The sequence below is a fragment of the Papilio machaon genome, chromosome 7 (assembly GCF_912999745.1).
Source record: "Papilio machaon chromosome 7, ilPapMach1.1, whole genome shotgun sequence".
Taxonomy (NCBI): Eukaryota; Metazoa; Arthropoda; class Insecta; order Lepidoptera; family Papilionidae; genus Papilio; species Papilio machaon.
In genome coordinates this window covers 9,008,961-9,028,880 of record NC_059992.1, presented here as the reverse complement: position 1 = coordinate 9,028,880, position 19,920 = coordinate 9,008,961, and the positions used below count along the sequence as shown (strand labels likewise).

General features: G+C 33.4%; 6 protein-coding genes across 6 annotated transcripts; 3 read left to right on the top strand and 3 right to left on the bottom strand.

The window, feature by feature from the left end:
* Positions 1-3,523: 3,523 nt before the first annotated feature.
* LOC106719490 (radial spoke head protein 9 homolog) lies at positions 3,524-4,427 on the top strand. The gene has a single exon (XM_014513836.2). It carries the CDS (start codon positions 3,585-3,587, stop codon positions 4,398-4,400), a length of 816 nt encoding a protein of 271 aa, XP_014369322.2. The 5' UTR covers positions 3,524-3,584; the 3' UTR covers positions 4,401-4,427.
* Positions 4,428-8,309: 3,882 nt separating this feature from the next.
* Positions 8,310-11,411, top strand: LOC106719419 (putative E3 ubiquitin-protein ligase UBR7). The gene is made up of 2 exons (XM_014513756.2): positions 8,310-8,596; positions 9,048-11,411. The coding sequence occupies exons 1-2, from the start codon at positions 8,432-8,434 to the stop codon at positions 11,289-11,291; spliced, it is 2,409 nt and encodes an 802-aa protein (XP_014369242.2). The 5' UTR covers positions 8,310-8,431; the 3' UTR covers positions 11,292-11,411.
* A 679-nt stretch (positions 11,412-12,090) lies between these two features.
* Positions 12,091-14,423, bottom strand: LOC106719476 (ubiquitin thioesterase otubain-like). The gene is made up of 5 exons (XM_014513823.2): positions 14,311-14,423; positions 13,918-14,217; positions 13,431-13,652; positions 12,628-12,738; positions 12,091-12,183 (listed from the first exon to the last, which is right to left on the bottom strand). The coding sequence occupies exons 1-5, from the start codon at positions 14,416-14,418 to the stop codon at positions 12,097-12,099; spliced, it is 828 nt and encodes a 275-aa protein (XP_014369309.2). The 5' UTR covers positions 14,419-14,423; the 3' UTR covers positions 12,091-12,096.
* A 241-nt stretch (positions 14,424-14,664) lies between these two features.
* Positions 14,665-16,523, bottom strand: LOC106719482 (pre-mRNA-splicing factor SPF27). The gene is made up of 5 exons (XM_014513830.2): positions 16,349-16,523; positions 15,701-15,864; positions 15,356-15,568; positions 15,057-15,210; positions 14,665-14,828 (listed from the first exon to the last, which is right to left on the bottom strand). Exons 1-5 carry the CDS (start codon positions 16,421-16,423, stop codon positions 14,697-14,699), a joined length of 738 nt encoding a protein of 245 aa, XP_014369316.2. The 5' UTR covers positions 16,424-16,523; the 3' UTR covers positions 14,665-14,696.
* Positions 16,524-16,857: 334 nt separating this feature from the next.
* Positions 16,858-17,848, top strand: LOC106719492 (WASH complex subunit 3). Its single transcript, XM_014513838.2, has 3 exons — positions 16,858-17,010; positions 17,079-17,243; positions 17,515-17,848. Exons 1-3 carry the CDS (start codon positions 16,960-16,962, stop codon positions 17,809-17,811), a joined length of 513 nt encoding a protein of 170 aa, XP_014369324.2. The 5' UTR covers positions 16,858-16,959; the 3' UTR covers positions 17,812-17,848.
* Positions 17,849-18,564: 716 nt separating this feature from the next.
* LOC106719475 (60S ribosomal protein L44) lies at positions 18,565-19,646 on the bottom strand. Its single transcript, XM_014513821.2, has 3 exons — positions 19,568-19,646; positions 19,249-19,422; positions 18,565-18,729 (listed from the first exon to the last, which is right to left on the bottom strand). The coding sequence occupies exons 1-3, from the start codon at positions 19,568-19,570 to the stop codon at positions 18,592-18,594; spliced, it is 315 nt and encodes a 104-aa protein (XP_014369307.1). The 5' UTR covers positions 19,571-19,646; the 3' UTR covers positions 18,565-18,591.
* Between the last annotated feature and the right edge of the window lie 274 nt (positions 19,647-19,920).

Below are 19,920 nucleotides of genomic sequence, written 5' to 3'. Positions count from 1 at the left end.
GCGTAACGTGACAGCACGTGCTAACGAGGCCCGAGCCGCGTCTATCTCGCGCCGAGATCGCACGTCCGCGACCTCTCGGCGCGGGAGAGGTCCGGGGAGTTTCGGGGGGCGCGGAGAGGCGCGACGCGTGTCAAATCGCGCCCACCTAACCTCTCAGTGGTGCAAGAGGCTAATTGCAGCACGTGTCACACTTATTCATCCATTGTTTAATAGACAACCGTTTTCACGTTATCTGTGCAAAAATTTTTCAAGTGAGTTTTTTGTTACTGATTTTGTGAGGAGTGCTTAATGTCTGAATTTTAATTTAATATTTATAATAACAATGGATAGGATAGGACACTCGCCTGTTGACATATGATCTTACAAGCCATAATGATGTAAAAAAATCTTTATGTAGTCATCTTTTGACTGCACCAACAAGTCAGAATTTTCTAGAAAATAAGCTTTTTTAATATTTGCGTAGATTACGCTACACTAGGCTCTTATTTGCCCTCTCAACTATTTCACCTCACAAGAGAGAGGTAAAGTATGGGAAACTGACCATCAACCTTCGCTTGTTGTAGTCACCTCCTCTACTCGGAGAGGCATATTCGCTATACAAGAAACGAGACAACATACAACAAATTCAAAATATATAGCACTGAGCACATAATATTTCAAAAGATTAAGAGTATTAACTATAGCATACTAGCAATGGAAGCTTACCAATCCCAATATGAATATTACCATTTCAGTTCAAGCAATCACAAAAAACATATATTCAAAACATTATTTTGTATATGTATATTTTTGGGCAGTGTTAAAGCACTCATAATTGTTAAATTATTGGATAATTAAAAAGCTTACTGAAAATTGAATAACACACTGCCATCTATCGACCGTTTTATTCATATGAAACAAGTTGCGCCATCTATTGTAAAGTAGCAAAATGTTAAAAACCTCCCAGTTAATTGCAGGAATTACTAAAATACTGAGAACAATCAATAAAACATTTAAATCTGAAAATAGCAAAATGAAATACGAGCCATAGTAATACAAAACAGTGCGTTTTAAAATAGTATAAATATTACGTGCAAATATGTACGAGTACCAACGTACAAGTATTAAATATTACCCGCTAGCCTGTAAACAAGCAAGACGACACTGGTTTTCAATACGGGAAAATAAATAAATTGGATCTCAAGTTATTCGTCCAGCGGCCAATTTTTCCCGACCCGACAACTGTTACCGAGTTACAGCAGATAAAGCTCACAGCACACAAGCGATATATTTTAAATCTTATAATATTACAACCATATTACATAGGTATTTGATCAGAAATTGTTGTTATGTTTTGCCCGAGTATGTCAATTGTCGTGACACAAATATGAAAGAACATAAGTAATTGTTCTCTACTTTTTCAAAGATAACACTGGATTACAGCATGTCTGTTGCATGAGATTTTTTACATGAACCTGAATAGTTTTTCCACGCTGATTTCAAAAATATATGCCGTTTTTATGAAGCAGCTCTAGTTTTGGAGTTACGAAGTGACAGGGTTTTTCATTGAAAATGCACATAGTTTAAGTATAAAAAATTCATTAAACATATTTATTCAGAACAAAATTTCCTTTTTTTGAATTTTCTAGCGTGAGATGTGTTATGAGTACTATTTTGAATGCTCCAACAATAATCAGCCATCATATGTTCATTCCAGTACCCCTGATATCTCTCCGAATATGCTGGTGAAAGCGCTCTCCTTGTTCCTCGCTCAGGTCACCGAGATTTTCAGGAAAATAGTCAAGATGGCTGTGAAAGTAGTGAAGCTTGATACTCGTGTTGCATCCAAGCCGCTGGAAGTGTATCAGCAACTGTTCAACGTGCTGAATGTAGCCGTCAGAAATCCTATTGCCCAAAAATTTTCTCACTACCCAAGCAAACTCTTCCCATCCACATTTCTCGACAGCTGTCATATGGTTGATAAATTTTTTATCATCTATCAACTTCCTGATTTGTGGGCCATCGAAAATACCACCTTTGATTTTCTCACTACTCAATTTTGGAAACACTTTTTCAATGTATTTGAAACATTCGCCATCTTTGTTAAGAGCTTTTACTAACTGTTTTATCAACCCCAGTTTTATTTGCATACTGAGATGTTGATGTGTCGCTAATACTCAAGACTGTTCGTATTTTAAGTTTGGATATATCCACTTAGAGCAATTTTTGTGGTTTATTCCTATGATTTTCGTTAAACAGAAATAACAGTCATCATGATGGTTGGATGGTTCACGCCAAATCATAGGAGCTTTGTACTTAAAAGTGGGTCTTTTTTTGTTTCCCCACAGTCGCAAAGATTCAACACAACTTTTGCATACCAAACTTGGTATCCAAGGTTTGGCGTTTGACGGCAATGGAAACCAAAAGTAGGCGAAGTATGCCTTTTTCACAAAGTCCGACACATTTAAACGAAATTTTTGGAACATATATTCTCCACAAATAACACAAAAACAATCAGGATTATTAAACACGTCCTTCTTGAGGAAGACATAATGAAATTTATAAAGTAACTAGTTAAGTTACACCGCTATAGATAGAAACTACCGACTACTTATGTAAATTCAAGCCGGTACCTGTATCTCACTAACTAGAGCTGCTACAAAAAATCTGAGGATAGATTTGAAATCAGCGCACCCAAATTAGTAAACAACAGTAGAAAAACTTCATGCAACAAAAAAAAAGTTTGATTTTGTTGTCCTGTGTAATTAGAGTGATAGCAATAATCAATAATGTGGTTACGACAGTAGAAACTCACCCATATATCGTATATCTTACTAATATTATAAATGCGAATGCTTAGATGGATGAGTGGATGTTTGTTTGAAGATATCTCCGGAACGGATCTTAATGAAATTTAGTCTGGAAGAATACATAAGCTACTTGTTAAGTTTTTTTTTATTCCGCGCAGCTAGAGTCGGGGACGACAGCTAGTAAGTTAATAATCTTACTAATATTGTTTGGATCGCTGGATGGATGAATGGATGTTTGTTACAAGCTATGATCGGAACAGCTGCATGGATGTAGATGAAATTTGGTATAGATATAGAACACAGTCTGGAAGAACACATGGACTATTAATTAAGTTTTTTTTAATTCCGCGCGGAAGCAGTTGTAGCGACAGTTGTGTACGTGAAGCTTTATCGTTCGATTCGTGATGTACCCCGGATTCGTGTTACAAGTTACGAGCGGCGAAAGACCCGCAAATATTTGACTTGGGGTAATTGCCACACGAGAACCTCACTCGCGTTACGCCGAGCCAATTGCCAACTATGTGAGACAAAATCAACCTTTACACAAGACACCTTAGAGGAAATCTTCTTTGTAGTGTCCTAAATTTTTTAAGTGTTCTGTCCGTTTCTTTACAAACTTCTTCACAGAATTATTGATGGATAGGAAAAATCAAGATCTTATTTGTTTTTTTTTTTTTTTTAAATACATTCTGATGTCATTCTGTGCAGCCACAACCACAGAGATTATAAAAAAATGTGTGTGACACACGTCAATTTGAAACATTGGATTTATTTTCGAATAATTAATCGAAAAATATGAACGTGCACAAGTTGTGGGAGTACAGGGAGTACGTGAAGGTTAACGGCGTGGTGCTGACCAACGAGCTGATCTCGCTGCTGCAGACCTCGCTCACTATGCTGCAGGTGGAAAACCACTTCACGCACATGCAGTACTGGGGCCAGATCTACGGCGTCGACCGGGACTACCACATAGCCGTCGGGATAAACCGAGACGCGCTCAACGAACGAAAATACTTCTACACGACCGATTTCAAATTCTGGGGACTGCTTCCGAAGGCCAAGAAGAAGTACAAATTCCTCTCTTTGATCGCAAACACGCCGTTTCGCGGCGACATATCCGAGAAGATCAAAGTTTTAGACGAAGCACTCGACCAAGGAGACCCGGAGCGCTGCAAAAATATGAAAGAGGAGAAGAGACTGGCAGCGACCATCAGCAACATCTGCGAAGAGGCCGAGGTTTGTGCGAGGGGACAGCTGGTGAAGCGGCCCGATGGTGTCGTGGTCATTAGCCCTAACTTCTACGGTCTGACGGGACCAGAGGCCAAGCTGCTCAAGTCCTATCTGCATATTAGACCCGCTCAACACAAATGGAACACAAATATTCTAACGCGTGCAGATTACAATTTGAGCATGGACTTTTTAGACTCCATCGACATGGATATTCCGAACGGATGCTGGAATTTATCCTTGGAGAACGTGGGCACCGTAGCGTATCTAAAAAGCCTCTATTGGCCCGGGATGATGTACTTTCATAAAGTTAGAACCCAGGACGCCGGATTTTTGTATGTCGGTAATGGCAGGAAGAACTTAGATGTACCTTTTCTTCTTTAAACCAGAAAGTAAGAATAATGAAATAAGACTGGCACTTTTTAATTTGTAACTTACGCCGTTTATTATCTATATTTAATCAATCATTGGCGTAAAAAATAGAAAAGTTTTGTCTCATCCGGTCTATCAATAAATATCAATAAATTATTATTATACGCTATCATATCTTGAATGTTACATAAGATGAGTTAAATATATCGGAGCTTTGTTTCAGGATTGAAGACGCTTTTATTTATTTAACCTATATATATTCTAATACAATAAATCAAATCAATGAAATGGTTACATGGTTACTGGCTACATGAATTGTATGCGATTCGTTTTACGTAAAAGCGCGCTGAAGTTGATTATAAATTATCTTTGTTAGTCATACCGTTCGATATACTTTAACGTTCGACATGCATTCTCTTAATTTCGGCAATTACTTATTATAGAAAATATAAACATTAATTAATCTTGGTGCATTTATTTGCGTCGTACACTTTCTTCGCAATATGTCCACTCTGTTTTATTTTGGCGATCCATTTTGACTCTTTGTCTTTGGATTCGTCCGTTGTCGATTGATTGACCTCCGTGAAGTTGGCCCCCTCACTTTAATTTTTTTAACTTTTTTTTACGCAAATCGTTTGAGAATCGTTTGAGAGGGTTTGAGAGAAAAGAAATATCGTTTGAGAGTTCCTACTTTCTCCGTAAAAACAATTTCAAATTCTAGTGTGAAGTTGGCCCCCTCACTTTACTTTTTTTTATTTTTTTCAATGCGAATCGTTAGAGAGTCGTTTAAGAGACATTAAGAGAAAAGAAATATCGTTTGAGAGTTTTTACTTTTTCTGTAATAAATATTTTAATTCTGGGCATCGAAAGTTACAAATCGATTTTCCTTTTTTTCCGAATTAAATATGGCAATCATGCACTTGGACGTTTCAAATTTATTGTGTAGGTAGAGAATGGTAAGAGAGTGATTGAGAGAAAAGAGAAATCGTTTGAGAGTTAATACTTTTTCTGAAATATATATTTCAATGTCGGAATCGAAAGTTACAAATCGATTTTTCTTTTATTACGACTTAAATATGGCAATCATGCACTAAGACGTTTCAAATTTATTGTGTAGGTAGAGAATGCTTAGAGAGTGACTGAGAGAAAAGAAAAATCGTTTGAGAGTTAATACTTTTTCTGAAAAATATATTTCAATGTCGGAATCGAAAGTTACTAATCGATTTTCCTTTTTTTCCGAAATGATTATGGCAATCATGCACTTAGACGTTTCAAATTTATTGTGTAGGTAGAGAATGATTAGAGAGTGATTGAGAGAAAAGAGAAATCGTTTGAGAGTTAATACTTTTCCTGAAATAAATATTTCAATGTCGGAATCGAAAGTAACAAATCGATTTTCCTTTTTTTCGAATTAAATATGGCAATCATGCACTTAGACGATTCAAATTTATGGTGTAGGTAGAGAATAGTAATAGAGTGATTGAGAGAAAACAGAAATCGTTTGAGAGTTAATACTTTTTTTGAAATAAATATTTCAATGTCGGAATCGAAAGTTACAAATCGATTTTCCTTTTATTACGAATTAAATATGGCAATCATGCACTAAGACGTTTCAAATTTATTGTGTAGGTAGAGAATGCTTAGAGAGTGATTGAGAGAAAAGATAAATCGTTTGAGAGTAGATACTTTTCCTGAAATAAATATTTCAATTTCGGAATCGTAAGTAACAAATCGATTTTCAAAAACTTACAAATCTCAAAAATTGAAATATTTATTTTAGAAAAAGTAATAACTCTCAAACGATTTCTCTTTTCTTTAAATCAATCTATAACCATTCTCTATCTACACAATAAATTTGAATCGTTTATCCTCATGATTCCCATATTTAATTTGAAAAAAAGGAAAATCGATTTGTAGCTTTCGATTCCGACAGTGAAATATTTTTTTCAGGAAAAGTATTAACTCTCAAACGATTTCTCTTTTCTCTCAATCACTCTCTTACCATTCTCTGTCTACACCATAAATTTAAATCGTCTAAGTGCATGATTGCCATATTTAATTCGAAATAAAAATAAATCGATTTGTAACTTTCGATTCCGACATTGAAATATATATTTCAGAAAAAGTATTAACTCTCAAACGATTTCTCTTTTCTCTCAATCTTTCTATTACCATTCCCTACCTACACCATAAATTTGAATCGTTTAAGTGCATGATTGCTATATTTAATTCGGAAAAAAGGAAAATCGATTTGTTACTTACGATTCCGATATTGAAATATTTATTTCAGGAAAAGTATCAACTCTCAAACGATTTCTCTCTTCACTTAATCACTCTCTTAACATTCTCTACCTACACAATAAATTTGAAACGTCTAAGTGCATGATTGCCATATTTATTTCGGAGTAAAGGAAAACCGATCTGTAACTTTCGATTCCGAAATTGAAATATTTATTTAAGAAAAAGTATTAACTCTCAAACGATTTCTCTTTTCTCTCAATCACTCTCTAAGCATTCTCTACCTACACAATAAATTTGAAACGTCTTAGTGCATGATTGCCATATTTAATTCGAAATAAAAGGAAAATCGATTTGTAACTTTCGATTCCGACATTGAAATATTTATTTCAAAAAAAGTATTAACTCTCAAACGATTTCTGTTTTCTCTCAATCACTCTATTACCATTCTCTACCTACACCATAAATTTGAATCGTTTAAGTGTATGATTGCCATATTTAATTCGGAAAAAAGGAAAATTGATTTGTTACTTTCGATTCAGAAATTGAAATATTTATTTCAGGAAAAGTATTAACTCTCAAACGATTTCTCTTTTCTCTTTATCACTCTCTAATCATTCTCTACCTACACCATAAATTTGAATCGTCTAAGTGCATGATTGCCATATTTAATTCGGAAAAAAGGAAAATTGATTTGTTACTTTCGATTCAGAAATTGAAATATTTATTTCAGGAAAAGTATTAACTCTCAAACGATTTCTCTTTTCTCTTTATCACTCTCTAATCATTCTCTACCTACACCATAAATTTGAATCGTCTAAGTGCATGATTGCCATATTTAATTCGGAAAAAAGGAAAATTGATTTGTTACTTTCGATTCAGAAATTGAAATATTTATTTCAGGAAAAGTATTAACTCTCAAACGATTTCTCTTTTCTCACAATCACTCTCTAATCATTCTCTACCTACACAATAAATTTGAAACGTCTAAGTGCATGATTGCCATAATTATTTCGGAAAAAAAGGAAAATCGATTAGTAACTTTCGATTCCGACATTGAAATATATTTTTCAGAAAAAGTATTAACTCTCAAACGATTTCTCTTTTCTCTCAGTCACTCTCTAAGCATTCTCTACCTACACAATAAATTTGAAACGTCTTAGTGCATGATTGCCATATTTAAGTCGTAATAAAAGAAAAATCGATTTGTAACTTTCGATTCCGACATTGAAATATATATTTCAGAAAAAGTATTAACTCTCAAACGATTTCTCTTTTCTCTCAATCACTCTATTACCATTCTCTACCTACACAATAAATTTGAAACGTCCAAGTGCTTGATTGCCATATTTAATTCGGAAAAAAAGGAAAATCGATTTGTAACTTTCGATGCCCAGAATTAAAATATTTATTACAGAAAAAGTAAAAACTCTCAAACGATATTTCTTTTCTCTTAATGTCTCTCAAACGACTCTCTAACGATTCGCATTGAAAAAAATAAAAAAAAGTAAAGTGAGGGGGCCAACTTCACACTAGAATTTGAAATTGTTTTTACGGAGAAAGTAGGAACTCTCAAACGATATTTCTTTTCTCTCAAACCCTCTCAAACGATTCTCAAACGATTTGCGTAAAAAAAAGTTAAAAAAATTAAAGTGAGGGGGCCAACTTCACGGAGGTGATTGATTGTTGCAAGTGCAAAGAAATAAATTGTTGGCGCCTTTAATAACCGGCTTTCGTTAAGTTTTGTAATCAGTGCTATAAAGAATCAGAAACAAAATTTAGTGAAGCAGCAGACGAGGGTTAAAATGACAACGAATGGAACAAATACTACTGAAGACACTGAAATGGGTGAATACGACGGGGACAAGGTTGTGACAATGTTGGATGTTTTGCAAGAAGAACAAGACTTTGAAGAGGACGCTAATGCCGTCCTTGGTGCCTCCGATGATAAAAATTGTTCTTACAGTAAGGTAAGACCTTTCATTCACCTATCACCTATTATATTATGTAAAATTTACCGAATATTTGGCTCATTTTCATATTAAAAATCTCCTTTATGAGCAAAACGTTAGATGCCGTAAAAGTAACATCTTAATTGTTTTTGTTATCACGTTATAAAATAATTTATTTATGTAAGTAAGTCATATACCATGAGAAAATAAATGAAATAGGAAGTAATATTATCTCCTACTATATACCTAATGTCCTAATATAAATATATTTATTTTTATATCTTATAGATTAAAATGAATAAATTGATAGAATATTTTTGTAATACTATGATCTATTTACTGCAAGAATACACTTACATTACCTATTTCCTAAATCATCTAAACTGTCAAAAATTATTTATAAGATGTTACCCTATATATAAAGTAGTATGAAACTAACTCTATTTATGCATATTTTTATAATTTTCAGGGTTATATAAAAAGGCAAGCAATATATGCCTGTATGACATGTTGTTCTGATGCTAAAATTGATCCCCTGAAGAGAGCTGGAGTCTGCTTGGCTTGCAGTTTGACTTGCCATGAGAATCATGAGTTGGTCGAATTGTATACGAAGAGAAATTTTCGCTGCGACTGTGGCAATGCAAAGTTCAACTCACATCCTTGTAAATTCAATCCAAATAAAACTGACCTGAATGAAGAAAACAAATACAATCAAAACTATAGCGGATTATATTGCACTTGCCATAGACCTTACCCTGACCCAGAATCTACAACTGAAGATGAAATGATTCAATGCATTATCTGTGAGGACTGGCTTCATGCATCTCATTTAGATGCAGTTGTCCCTGATGAACCATATTCTGAAATGATTTGTAAAGACTGTATGGAGAAAAATAGTTTTTTGCATGATTATAGCAGTTTAGTTATAACAACTGAAAGTGTAGACGTTGACAATGTGAGCACTAGTGATGCTATCACCATGGTAAATGGCATTCCAGAAAGTGAGGGAACATCGGAAAATACTAAAGTACAAGACGTTGAAATGAAGAATGAAGCAAATCTAAACTTAAGTGACCAAACAAATACTGAAAATGCACTTCAGACTGAAAATAAAAATGAGTCGGTAAATTCTGAAAGTGATACAATGAAGGACTCCACAAATGAACTAGAAAAAGTAGAAAGTGAAGATGTAAGTAATGAAACTGATTCCAAAACAACACCAGAAATTGAAGAAAAAGAAAATTCTTGTATTGAATCTGTAGAAGCCAAAACTGAGAAAGATCAACTGACAGAAGATAAAGTTACAAATGTAATTTCAGAGAAGACCACACTAAGTCCTGACCAGAATAAAGTTGCTGGTGAAAGTAATCTTTTAGATAATAAAGATTTGTCAGTTGATGAAGAAACAATTGACAATGGTACAAAAGATGTCAACAAAGAAGAAAGTAAAGAACCTATCCCACAAGACACAGATGTAACCACTACAAACAAAGCTGACAGTGCCAAAGAGGAGCCTATTACACATGATAATGAATCTAAAGATATTACTGACAATGATCTGAAAATGGAAGAAGAGCTACTTAAGGACCCTACTGATACAGAAGCACCTAGTAATCAAAAACCAGAAGAAATTGATACTGAAATAACAAAATCAAATATTGAAAGTGACAAAGAACCAGTGACTGATACAACCAATGAAGCAGCTATAGATGCAGTCAATGAACCAGCTATAGATACAACAAATGACGCAGTTGTGAATAAAACCAATGAGGTAGTTATGGATACAACTAATGAATCAGCTATGGAAATGACCAATGAACCAGCTATGGAAACAACCAAAGAACCGGCTTTGGACCCAACCATTGAACTACCTATAGATACAATTACTGAACCAGTGGCAGTTACTGAAAATATACCAGTTAACGAAACTTTAATGGATGCGAAAGACGAGACAGAAATGGATGTTGAAAAGAAAAAAGAAAGTGATTCAAGTGACATGGAGATACAACAAACTGTCTCTGACAATCCTGAAACAAGCAGTACACAAACTAGTAACTTGGAATCTCTCAATACATTAGAAACTGACACTCAACAAGAAAGAATTACTGATGATGATTCAACGAATATTGAAAAAGACAACACAAAGACTGAAGAAACTAATTCTGTAAATCAGTCTAATGAGGAAAGTAATGTTGGGAATGTTGATGAAACTGTTGCAAGTAGCAATGAGAACAAAAGAAAGTTAACAGAGGAAGAAGGTAAAGATGATGGTGCAAAAAGGATTAAACCTAATGAAAGTAAAATTTGTATTAGGCCAAAAGGAATAAAAAGATACCTTAAAGGAGCAACATTCTGGCCTTCAAACTTTCGGCAGAAACTCTGTACATGCAATGAGTGCCTTTCCATGTACAAAGATTTGGCTGTACTATTTCTGATAGACTCGGAGGACACAGTCGCTGCATACGAAATGTTAGGAAAAGAAAGAAGCAATGGAAATTCTCAGTATGAGAAGGGCTTACAAGCTTTGTCCTCTCTTGACCGCATACAACAAATAAATGCAGTCACTGAATATAACAAACTGCGAGAGAAATTGTCAGATTTCTTGAAGACATTCATGCTCAAAAAGGAAATTGTAAAAGAAGAGGATATAAAAGCTTTCTTTGCTGGCATGAAACCAAAACGGGAACCAGATGGAGTTTATTTCTGCAGATAAAATTTATTAATAAGTTTTTTATATATTGTCATTTAATTTTTTTTAGAATTACTGTTTAAATATTCCTCTGCTTTTAGTACCTTCATATTTGTTAATGGAAAAGAGTACATAAGTTATATTAAAAATGTTTGTTTGTACTATTTAGCTTTTCACATTTAAACAGTAAATTAAAAAAATGAAGTCTTAGTTATGTCATATTTTAAAAAAATACTTATTTCCCTTATTCCTTTTTAAGAAATTACCAGATTTTGTAAACAATTTTTATGAATAAAGTTTAACTTTGCGCTTTAGTTTTACATTTCAATGATTTAACCTAAAAAATCCAAATCATTATCTGCACCGTAGTTGTGGATTAAAGTTTATAAAAACAGTTTAAATAACTTTGGATTCCTATAAGTTATCGAAACAGTCTACAGGAGCAAAGCATAGATTCCAAGTGCTTTTGACATCTCGATACTTTGACAGGTTAAAAATCTTGTTAAGCGACACTAGTGGTCTTATTTCTCATCTTTCAAATCATGTCTAATCTATACAATCATCACCAACCTGCCATTCACCATACATAAAGTATCAACTTGATATACTAGCTGTCGCCCACGACTCCGTCCGTGCGGAATAAAAACAAAATTAGTAGCCTGTTTTCTATATCCAGGCCAAATTTCATCCAGATCCATTGAGATGTTCCAGAGATACCTTCAAACACCCATCTAGCAATCCAAACTTTCGCATTTATAATATTAGAAAAATGAAACAGCAGATAAATGTAATTAAATTTATTATGATAAAAAGATTTGTGTTGTGGCGATCACGCGTACAGTATGTCATAGTGTCCGGGCCGGTACAGCAGGTGGACCAGCGGCCGAGCACCCTCGGGGAAGTCATGCGCTATTACCTGCAGTCATATTAAATGCTATATTCACACTAACATCAGATACAATTTTGAATGGTTAACATATACAGTGCCACCAATGTCCTGCAAGTTTTCTTTAATAATAGAAAAACTTAGTGGCAATTAATGTGTTAAAACACAATTTAATTGAAGTCTATTCACAAATACATCTTGTTAACTCTTCCAATTCCCGCGATATTCTCTTTTTCATATTCTCATTCAAAAAAGGCAAAGGTCTTAGTGTGCAGTATGCCACCTCTTTGACAGAACTCCTTGTCTACCAAAGAGATGGAATACATAATTCTTTACTCAAAAACTTTAGACCTTGTTTAATTTAAACATATCAACTAATAAATCTTAAATTAAAGCATACACATAATTCAGTCAATTTAAACATCAATATGATGGAATAATATATTACCAAATGATATGGTGTTTAGTTTTTACCTGACTCCCCTCTCCGCGGTCCATATACTTGACTCTGACACCTACGTTTAGAGCATTGCTGAGAGCTATTATATGAATGTGGTCAGACTCTTTATACATAGGTTCTACCTCCTGAAATATAACATACAACAATATAAGTTGATAAAACAAAGAAGTAGACTGCAGAAAAATAATTTTTATAATTATTTCAGTATGTTAAAGACTGTTTTTATATTATAATAGGTAGCCATGAAAATGCTTGTTTGTTGACATTATATGTTATACTATGGCCTTAATAAAACAACTTTGTATGGCTTCCAATACTGTTAGTGACAAATTGAAATTTGAAGCCATATTCATCATTCATAGAAATCATCTAATATATAAAATTCTCGTGTCACAGTTTTCATTCCCGTACTCCTCCGAAACGGCTTGACCGATTCTCATGAAATTTTGTGAGCATATTCAGTAGGTCTGAGAATCGGCCAACATCTATTTTTCATTTTTTTTTCTGACTGCGCGCGGACGGAGTCGCGGGCGACAGCTAGTCGTTCTACATAAATCTCAGTAATCAAATTGCTTCATACTGATATCATCTATAATTTCACAATTACTTTGAGATTTAGGGTGTACTTTACGTTGGTACGGTAAATTTAAATACAAATTTATTCAATGACAATATGATTGCAATTTTTTACAAATATTTGTGCTAGTCACACAGAGTGTGCCCAACATGATACTTGCGATGAAATTATATATTAGGTTCGATAATATACATTTCCTTGTATACAAAGGGCCTTTAGCCTATTATTTAAGTTTCAAACCTGTCTGCAGAATTCAGTAACAGTTCTAGAGCCTTCTATGAAATTCTGGTAGAAGTTGTGCTGCATCTGGAGCTGGCCAGAGGTGACAAGGCGCAGGTACACCACAATGTAGTCAGAGTAGCCCTGCTTGTTGAACTTGTCATGCAGTTCCTCACGTACCGCATCCAGCCCTGCGGAACTGCTCCCTGCTTGTTCACCTACTCTTTGAACAACTTCGATAAACTGCAAAATCACAAAAGTATAAATTTCATTATATAGCAATACTGTTAAAAGATATATACAAACTTTCACTTTGTGTTACAAAACTGATTCAAAATTTAACAATTTCATATCGAAAAAAGACAATCTTCCTAATTAAAATAATCTAAATCAAAACTTGCAATAGTAGTTATAACAAAACATTTTAGTTGTATAGATTTGTCATTGAAAATAATTTGTTCGCTTGAGTCAGCAAAAAAGTTCAAAACATAACCTTTAAATTACATACCGTTTCATAAAAATCTTCAACTGTAAACTGTGGGAATCCTAATGCAACCAGTGTATCTTTTGAATTTTTTGCTATTTCATAAAACTTATCGTATTCTGCTTTATCAGTAAGAAGATGTTCTAAATAAGCGTACGAGAACGCCCGAAAGAAGCAGTTGCCGTCAGGACGTGTTCTTCTAATGAATTTGTACTTTGAAGAGAGATCTTTGACTTTTAAAAGATATATGGGATCTTCAGTGTATTCTTTTTCTAGGGACGACAAAACTTCGAGATCGCCAACAAGGGGTATCGACTCGGAGATCTAAAAACAAATAAACACGATGTTGTTATTGTTTATTCTAATGATAATTAAAAATCCAAAGAACAGGTAAGTAAACAAAAATGAGCCACCTACCTCCTTCTCTATTTCCCGTTGTTGTTTCATTATCAATTCATCTTGATTTATTGAATTATCAACTAAATTGCCGGTGCAACCACTACTGCTCGATGCATCGTCCGCCATTTTCAAATTTAATAAAAATATGTTTGACACATGACAACAATTGACAATCGTTCAAAACAACATGTATCACGTTCAGAAAATCAAAAGTCAAATATTACGAATAACGTTTTCATTATCAATTTAGATATTTTTGTGATTTTGAGAAATCATTACGATATTTTAAGTGTACCGAAATGCTATACTGACCAAAAAAGAGGGAATGGAAATTAGATGTGAGGGTTTAAGGATGAAAAAAAACTAAACATGTAGTGGTACATATACATATACTATTTTATTTACTAATCAGCAAACATGTCTTCTATTTTCTTCTGCACTTCCTTCTCGGTTTCCGAGTTAAGTTTGTCTGGTAACAATTTGACAGCTTCCATGTCTGCACCTTCACCATCCTCAGCCGTGGTTTGTCCTTTGGCCTAAAGAATAATTTATTTATTTTTAGTTAATCGCTTAACAATATCAGTAAGCCCCAAGCATGTTTATAAACGTGGTATGTTTCCTTTGTTTTGTTTTAGCTCGATACATCTACAGAAAAAAGCAGGTTAACCACTTTATAAACTTTTTGTGCTAAGGAAGGCTAATGTGTCATTGTGGGGACTTATTGTGGCAAGGAACCTTTTGTTGAATAAAATTTTGCAACTCACCTTTTCCAATTGAATTTCTAACTGCATAATGGCGCGCTCGAGACGATAGTTGTCGGATACGAGCTGTGCCCAGCGGCGACGAAGAGCGCGCAGTCGCGCTCCGCTTGCTGTCTGCGACCGTTTGCGCTCCCAGTTCACTGCTGCTATTTGCTTCCTGTATCATTGTTAAAATAACATGTGACTTTCAATTAAAATAAAAAATGAAAACTAATAGTTTATGAATGTATGCTATAGAGGTATAGAGTGTACATCTGCATAAACAATATACACCTTACTACATATGGTCAATTTGGTCATACCTCAATTGTGTGTGCTCATTTTGTGCGCGAGAGACCAGAGCTTGGAGAATATTTAAATATGACCTCCAAGCCTCAGTCCCGTAATGTAACTGCAGCTCCAAGTTGAGTACTCGTGTGGCCTGGTGAGACAGCTGCGCGTGAGAGTTGTCCACTGCCTCTGACCATGCTGTCGGTTCCCCCAGCCTTCCAGCTGGTGGTGGGGGCAATTCATATCTTTGGAAAGAAAGATAATATTTCAAATTCAATTTTAAAGCTTTATCAAAAAAATCACAGAAAAGAGAGAGCTTTTAGAATTAATTTACCAGTACAAAGCTTTCATATGTGAATAACTTAGGTTATTATTACCTTTTCATGGAAAGAGGCTCCATTGGCAGTCTTTGTTGCACCCGTTCCATCTCCCGCTGAAGTGCAGGGGTCTCAAATGCTGTGCTCAGTTCTGGACCAGTGTTTTCTAGATAATTCTTAGTTGGTCTGTACCTTCTACATTCTTCCTCTACCATGGCCAAAGCCTGCAAGAATTATTTAATGATGTCAGTTTCATTTTTCAATGAAGCTTAGCATTTGAAGATTAACTGACATACTACTAAAATGTTGTAAAAAATTGCGAAGGTATCACTGGTATCGTAAGAGATCACATATGACAAGTGAACGCAAGTGATCTCTACACAATACAATAGTGTTCTCAATAATCACAAAGTGAAAATTATTCAATGGGACATCTAAAAGCTCATTATATGTTTAATTTAAAAAAATGGCACTCTGACACGTAAAGATTCGCTATTATAGGCTTAGAAAATGTTTTTAACATTAAAACATACAAAGATTTTACAGTTGGGTAGAAGTTAGGGGTTATGAATTCATATCAACTTTTTTTTATATTCAAACAATTGGGTTTAGTTTTATCGATTAGAACTATGATTTTTGAGTTAAAAATTAAATAAAATCCCTAAAGGCTTGTTCTCGTTATTGAAAAAATAAGTAAATTATATTTACCGCTTCTCTGACGCCTGGGTCATCGTATCCTTGATCAATGTACGGTAGAGCATCCACGACTACTTCCCCTGCCATTTCTGTCCTGAATAATTTGAAAATAAAATGAATAAAAATATTATTCAAAGGCGTTATTAATTAATTTTAGCAATTATTTGTTTTGTTATGACTTTGTGTGTCATATCGGCAAGGGAATGACATTTGACAAATTACAGTTTGAAGTTTTAATTGGACAATGATATATAAAAATTCAGCCAAAAACAACTTATCTTGGCAGCATTTTGAAATTTTATAACATTGATAATGGATGTATTTCAATTTGTACAAGAAAGGCAACATATTTTTCTTTTCAATTTAAGCTGTTAAAAATGTTCGTGTATTAAACAAACTTTCTAATTACTTTTTGGGAAATTATTAATAAATACAAGTGACTGTTTATTTACCAGGCTTTTACCTACGAAGTGAACATATGTTTAAAAAAGATTCTGCTTGACATTGACATGTAAATAATTTTTCCTAAAGTAAATTCATTTACTGTTATCAAAATAATACAAGTATTGTGAAGTAGCATTTCCTCAATTTTTACTGAAATTCAACTATTAAGTCACTTCAGAATGCAAGACATACTTTCCAATCAGGAAATAGAAAAATTAGACCTTTCAAAAGTAAGTTAAGTTCATAATAGATTTTTGTAAATTATCTAAATTATAGATTAAAACACATAATTTTTTAGATTGCAGCTTTACAGCAAAAACGAACACTTGCATTCGTGAACCATTTTGTGATAACTACAGTGCAGTTTTTAAATACTTTTGCCAAAAAATGCGAAAAGAAGCTAATGCTGTTTGAACAGAAATTGGAGAAAGTTGAAGCTGCAATGATTTTGTTGGAAGCTCGGGTAAACTAAATCATTTATTTCTCTCACACGAATTTTATAAAATTGTTTATTAGATGGTGATATATCCCCAGACAGGATATAAACTTTGGATTAATTTTTATATTTACTCTTCAGTGATCTCATAAATCTACAAATGGGATTTCTCAATTAAATATTAGGCTTGATTTATTGCACTTAACATATCAAAATGTCCATTCAATAGAATCTATCTTACAAATTTGTTTGAAATTCTGGATTACTAGAAGGTGGCTAACTTATCCATACTTTTCAGCTTTCATCTATTCCAGAAATCAATGAACCTTTGCAAACTGACACAAATGCAGAATCTCTTAATACTTCTGAAATAAAATCTGAAGACCGAACTGATGACTCAAAAAAAGAAGTCAAAGAAATTGAAGATAAACCTGAGGACAATGTCTCGCAGACTACTGCAGATACTGTAATAAAACCTGAGTATGAAAGGTTTATAAAATTAGTCCAGGTTGGTGTACCACTCCAAGCTGTCAAGTTAAAGATTTCTATAGAAGGGCTAGATCCTGATGAATTTGAAAGTATGTTGAAAAAATAATACAATAAAATATACCATTACAACTAGTTTAAAATTAATTATTTAGTTATCATGTTGTATTGTATACATATCTATTGTTAAAATTTGATATTTGTTGAATCAAATATAGTACAAGTCATGTTCTAAATTTAATGTCTCATCACAGTTAAGTATATTTTATTTTACCTTAATAGCTATACTATTCTTGATATACATACTTCTTTTTCTTGAAATGGTAGATGTGGCTAATGGGATCACTTTCAAACCAAAAAGACACTTAAGGACTGATTATAAAATTATTATAAGATCACTTTCAAAAAGCCAAGTAGATCAGTTATCAAAGGAGTATGTATATCCTGAGATTACCAATAAACACTTTTTACCCAACTGACCAAGAGGGTAATATTTTCACACATATATGTCTGTTTTAAATTTCATTGTGATGGCTTAGAGCCTAAGCAACTGAACTAATCTTGAGAGAGGTGAGCTTTTTTTCTCCAGTGACATAAGTTATATTTAATCACACAACACAATTAGTGAATGTGGGAGATGAAATTCTAAAAAAAATAAATAATGAAAAGAAGTTCAAATCTAAATTGCCGTAACTCTTTTTTTTTTATTTTTTCATATCTATTCTAAAATATGAAGTTCACATATAAAATTAAAGGTAATAGATAACTTTTTCTTCATTAATTACATTTTATAAAATTTGTTGTACCTCTTTAAAATATAGTAATGTTATATAGAATTTTAATTTAAATAAAAATACATATAAGATTTTTGACTTATTTATTAACCAGCCTAGAACTGGATCATCTGTCCCTTCCTCTTCTTGTCTCCACCCAGCTCAAAATGTTTGCAGCGCTTCAGTGCCACCTGTGACCTCACTTTGCAGTCTGCACATTCCAGACGGAGCACAATTTTCTTTGTGGTTTTCGCCTAAAAAACATAATGCTTATGACTTGCTTGATTCTAATATGATGATAAATAATTTAATAGTTAAACTTAGTAATTCTCTTGGAAGTCAATAAATGTAAGAAACAAAGTCATGGACTTAAGTAACTTTCATTTGCATACTAATTAATGAAATAATTCACTAATATATATTGAAATACTGTAATATTAAAACTATAGCAAAGTGCTAGTCATGAAATAGAAGTTGCTATTTTAGTTCCACATTCAAAAGAATGATCCTTGGGTTTGATATACAACCTTCTATATCTACTAATTAAATATTATTGTTAAATATCAGTTAGTAATTTTACTTTGTCTGTCAGACCATAATCTAGACAATTGTTATTTAATTATCAGTATAAATGAACATTGTTTATAGTACAAAATGCAAATGAATAATGAATTTGTAGGTCCAAAATGAATGGAAAACACAATATATCTGTATATTAATTACGTTTAGGTAACATGTAAATAAAGATTTGGATATTGAGGTTATGTTTTTACCTTTTTCTTGAAGATGGGTTTGGACTGACCACCATAACCCTGTTGTTTACGGTCGTAACGCCTTCTACCTTGAGCAGCATGCCTTTCTTTGGACTTTTTGTACTGAGTCACTTTATGTACCTTGTGGCACTTGCATTTTTTGCAGTAGGTCCTGCGCTGTTTTGGTACGTTCACCTGAAATAGTAATGACCGGGGATGAAAATACGGCTACCATTTTATAAAGACAAAAGTCGTATCACTTAATTGTAAGAATAATTTCTTTTTAATTGAACACAAACAAAGATTTTCATGGATAAATTTAAGAATCGGAAACACAAACCATTTTGGCGTTTTACAATATCAACCAAACGTCAGTGAAAGAGCGAGCGAGATAAAAATTTCAAATTGAAAGATCTTTTGGTGTTGCCACTTGAAATATAAATTTTCTATGAAACCAAATTAGTTTCAACTTTAAAGAATTGAAATAAATAAGCATAAAGAAGATTTTCGTAGCAGTTCAAAATATCTCAAATTTTCTTTTTGTAATTTTCAAAATTTGATATCCAAAAATCAAGTTTTCATTAAAATTTCAATTTTTAGTGGGTCCTATTTTTCGTTTTACGTTTTCTGTGCTGTTTTTATCAGTCAGATGACAGATGTTGTCATATGTGTTTTATGTTTCGCGCCAAAAGC

Coding starts and splice junctions, on each gene's coding strand:
- LOC106719476 (XM_014513823.2), bottom strand. CDS start 14,418: ATGGCGGACGATGCATCGAGCAGTAGTGGTTGCACCGGCAATTTAGTT. Junction 13,653..13,917: donor TTGAAGATTTTTATGAAACG/GTATGTAATTTA, acceptor GTGATTTTGCAG/TTTATCGAAGTTGTTCAAAG. Junction 12,184..12,627: donor ACCGCGGAGAGGGGAGTCAG/GTAAAAACTAAA, acceptor ATATGACTGCAG/GTAATAGCGCATGACTTCCC.
- LOC106719475 (XM_014513821.2), bottom strand. Junction 18,730..19,248: donor AACCCATCTTCAAGAAAAAG/GTAAAAACATAA, acceptor TATGTTTTTTAG/GCGAAAACCACAAAGAAAAT.
- LOC106719482 (XM_014513830.2), bottom strand. CDS start 16,423: ATGGCAGGGGAAGTAGTCGTGGATGCTCTACCGTACATTGATCAAGGA. Junction 15,569..15,700: donor GAGCCTCTTTCCATGAAAAG/GTAATAATAACC, acceptor TTCTTTCCAAAG/ATATGAATTGCCCCCACCAC. Junction 14,829..15,056: donor TAGAAATTCAATTGGAAAAG/GTGAGTTGCAAA, acceptor ATTATTCTTTAG/GCCAAAGGACAAACCACGGC.
- LOC106719492 (XM_014513838.2), top strand. CDS start 16,960: ATGCAAGACATACTTTCCAATCAGGAAATAGAAAAATTAGACCTTTCA. Junction 17,011..17,078: donor AAAAATTAGACCTTTCAAAA/GTAAGTTAAGTT, acceptor ATAATTTTTTAG/ATTGCAGCTTTACAGCAAAA. Junction 17,244..17,514: donor TGATTTTGTTGGAAGCTCGG/GTAAACTAAATC, acceptor CATACTTTTCAG/CTTTCATCTATTCCAGAAAT.
- LOC106719419 (XM_014513756.2), top strand. CDS start 8,432: ATGACAACGAATGGAACAAATACTACTGAAGACACTGAAATGGGTGAA. Junction 8,597..9,047: donor AAAATTGTTCTTACAGTAAG/GTAAGACCTTTC, acceptor TATAATTTTCAG/GGTTATATAAAAAGGCAAGC.
- LOC106719490 (XM_014513836.2), top strand. CDS start 3,585: ATGAACGTGCACAAGTTGTGGGAGTACAGGGAGTACGTGAAGGTTAAC.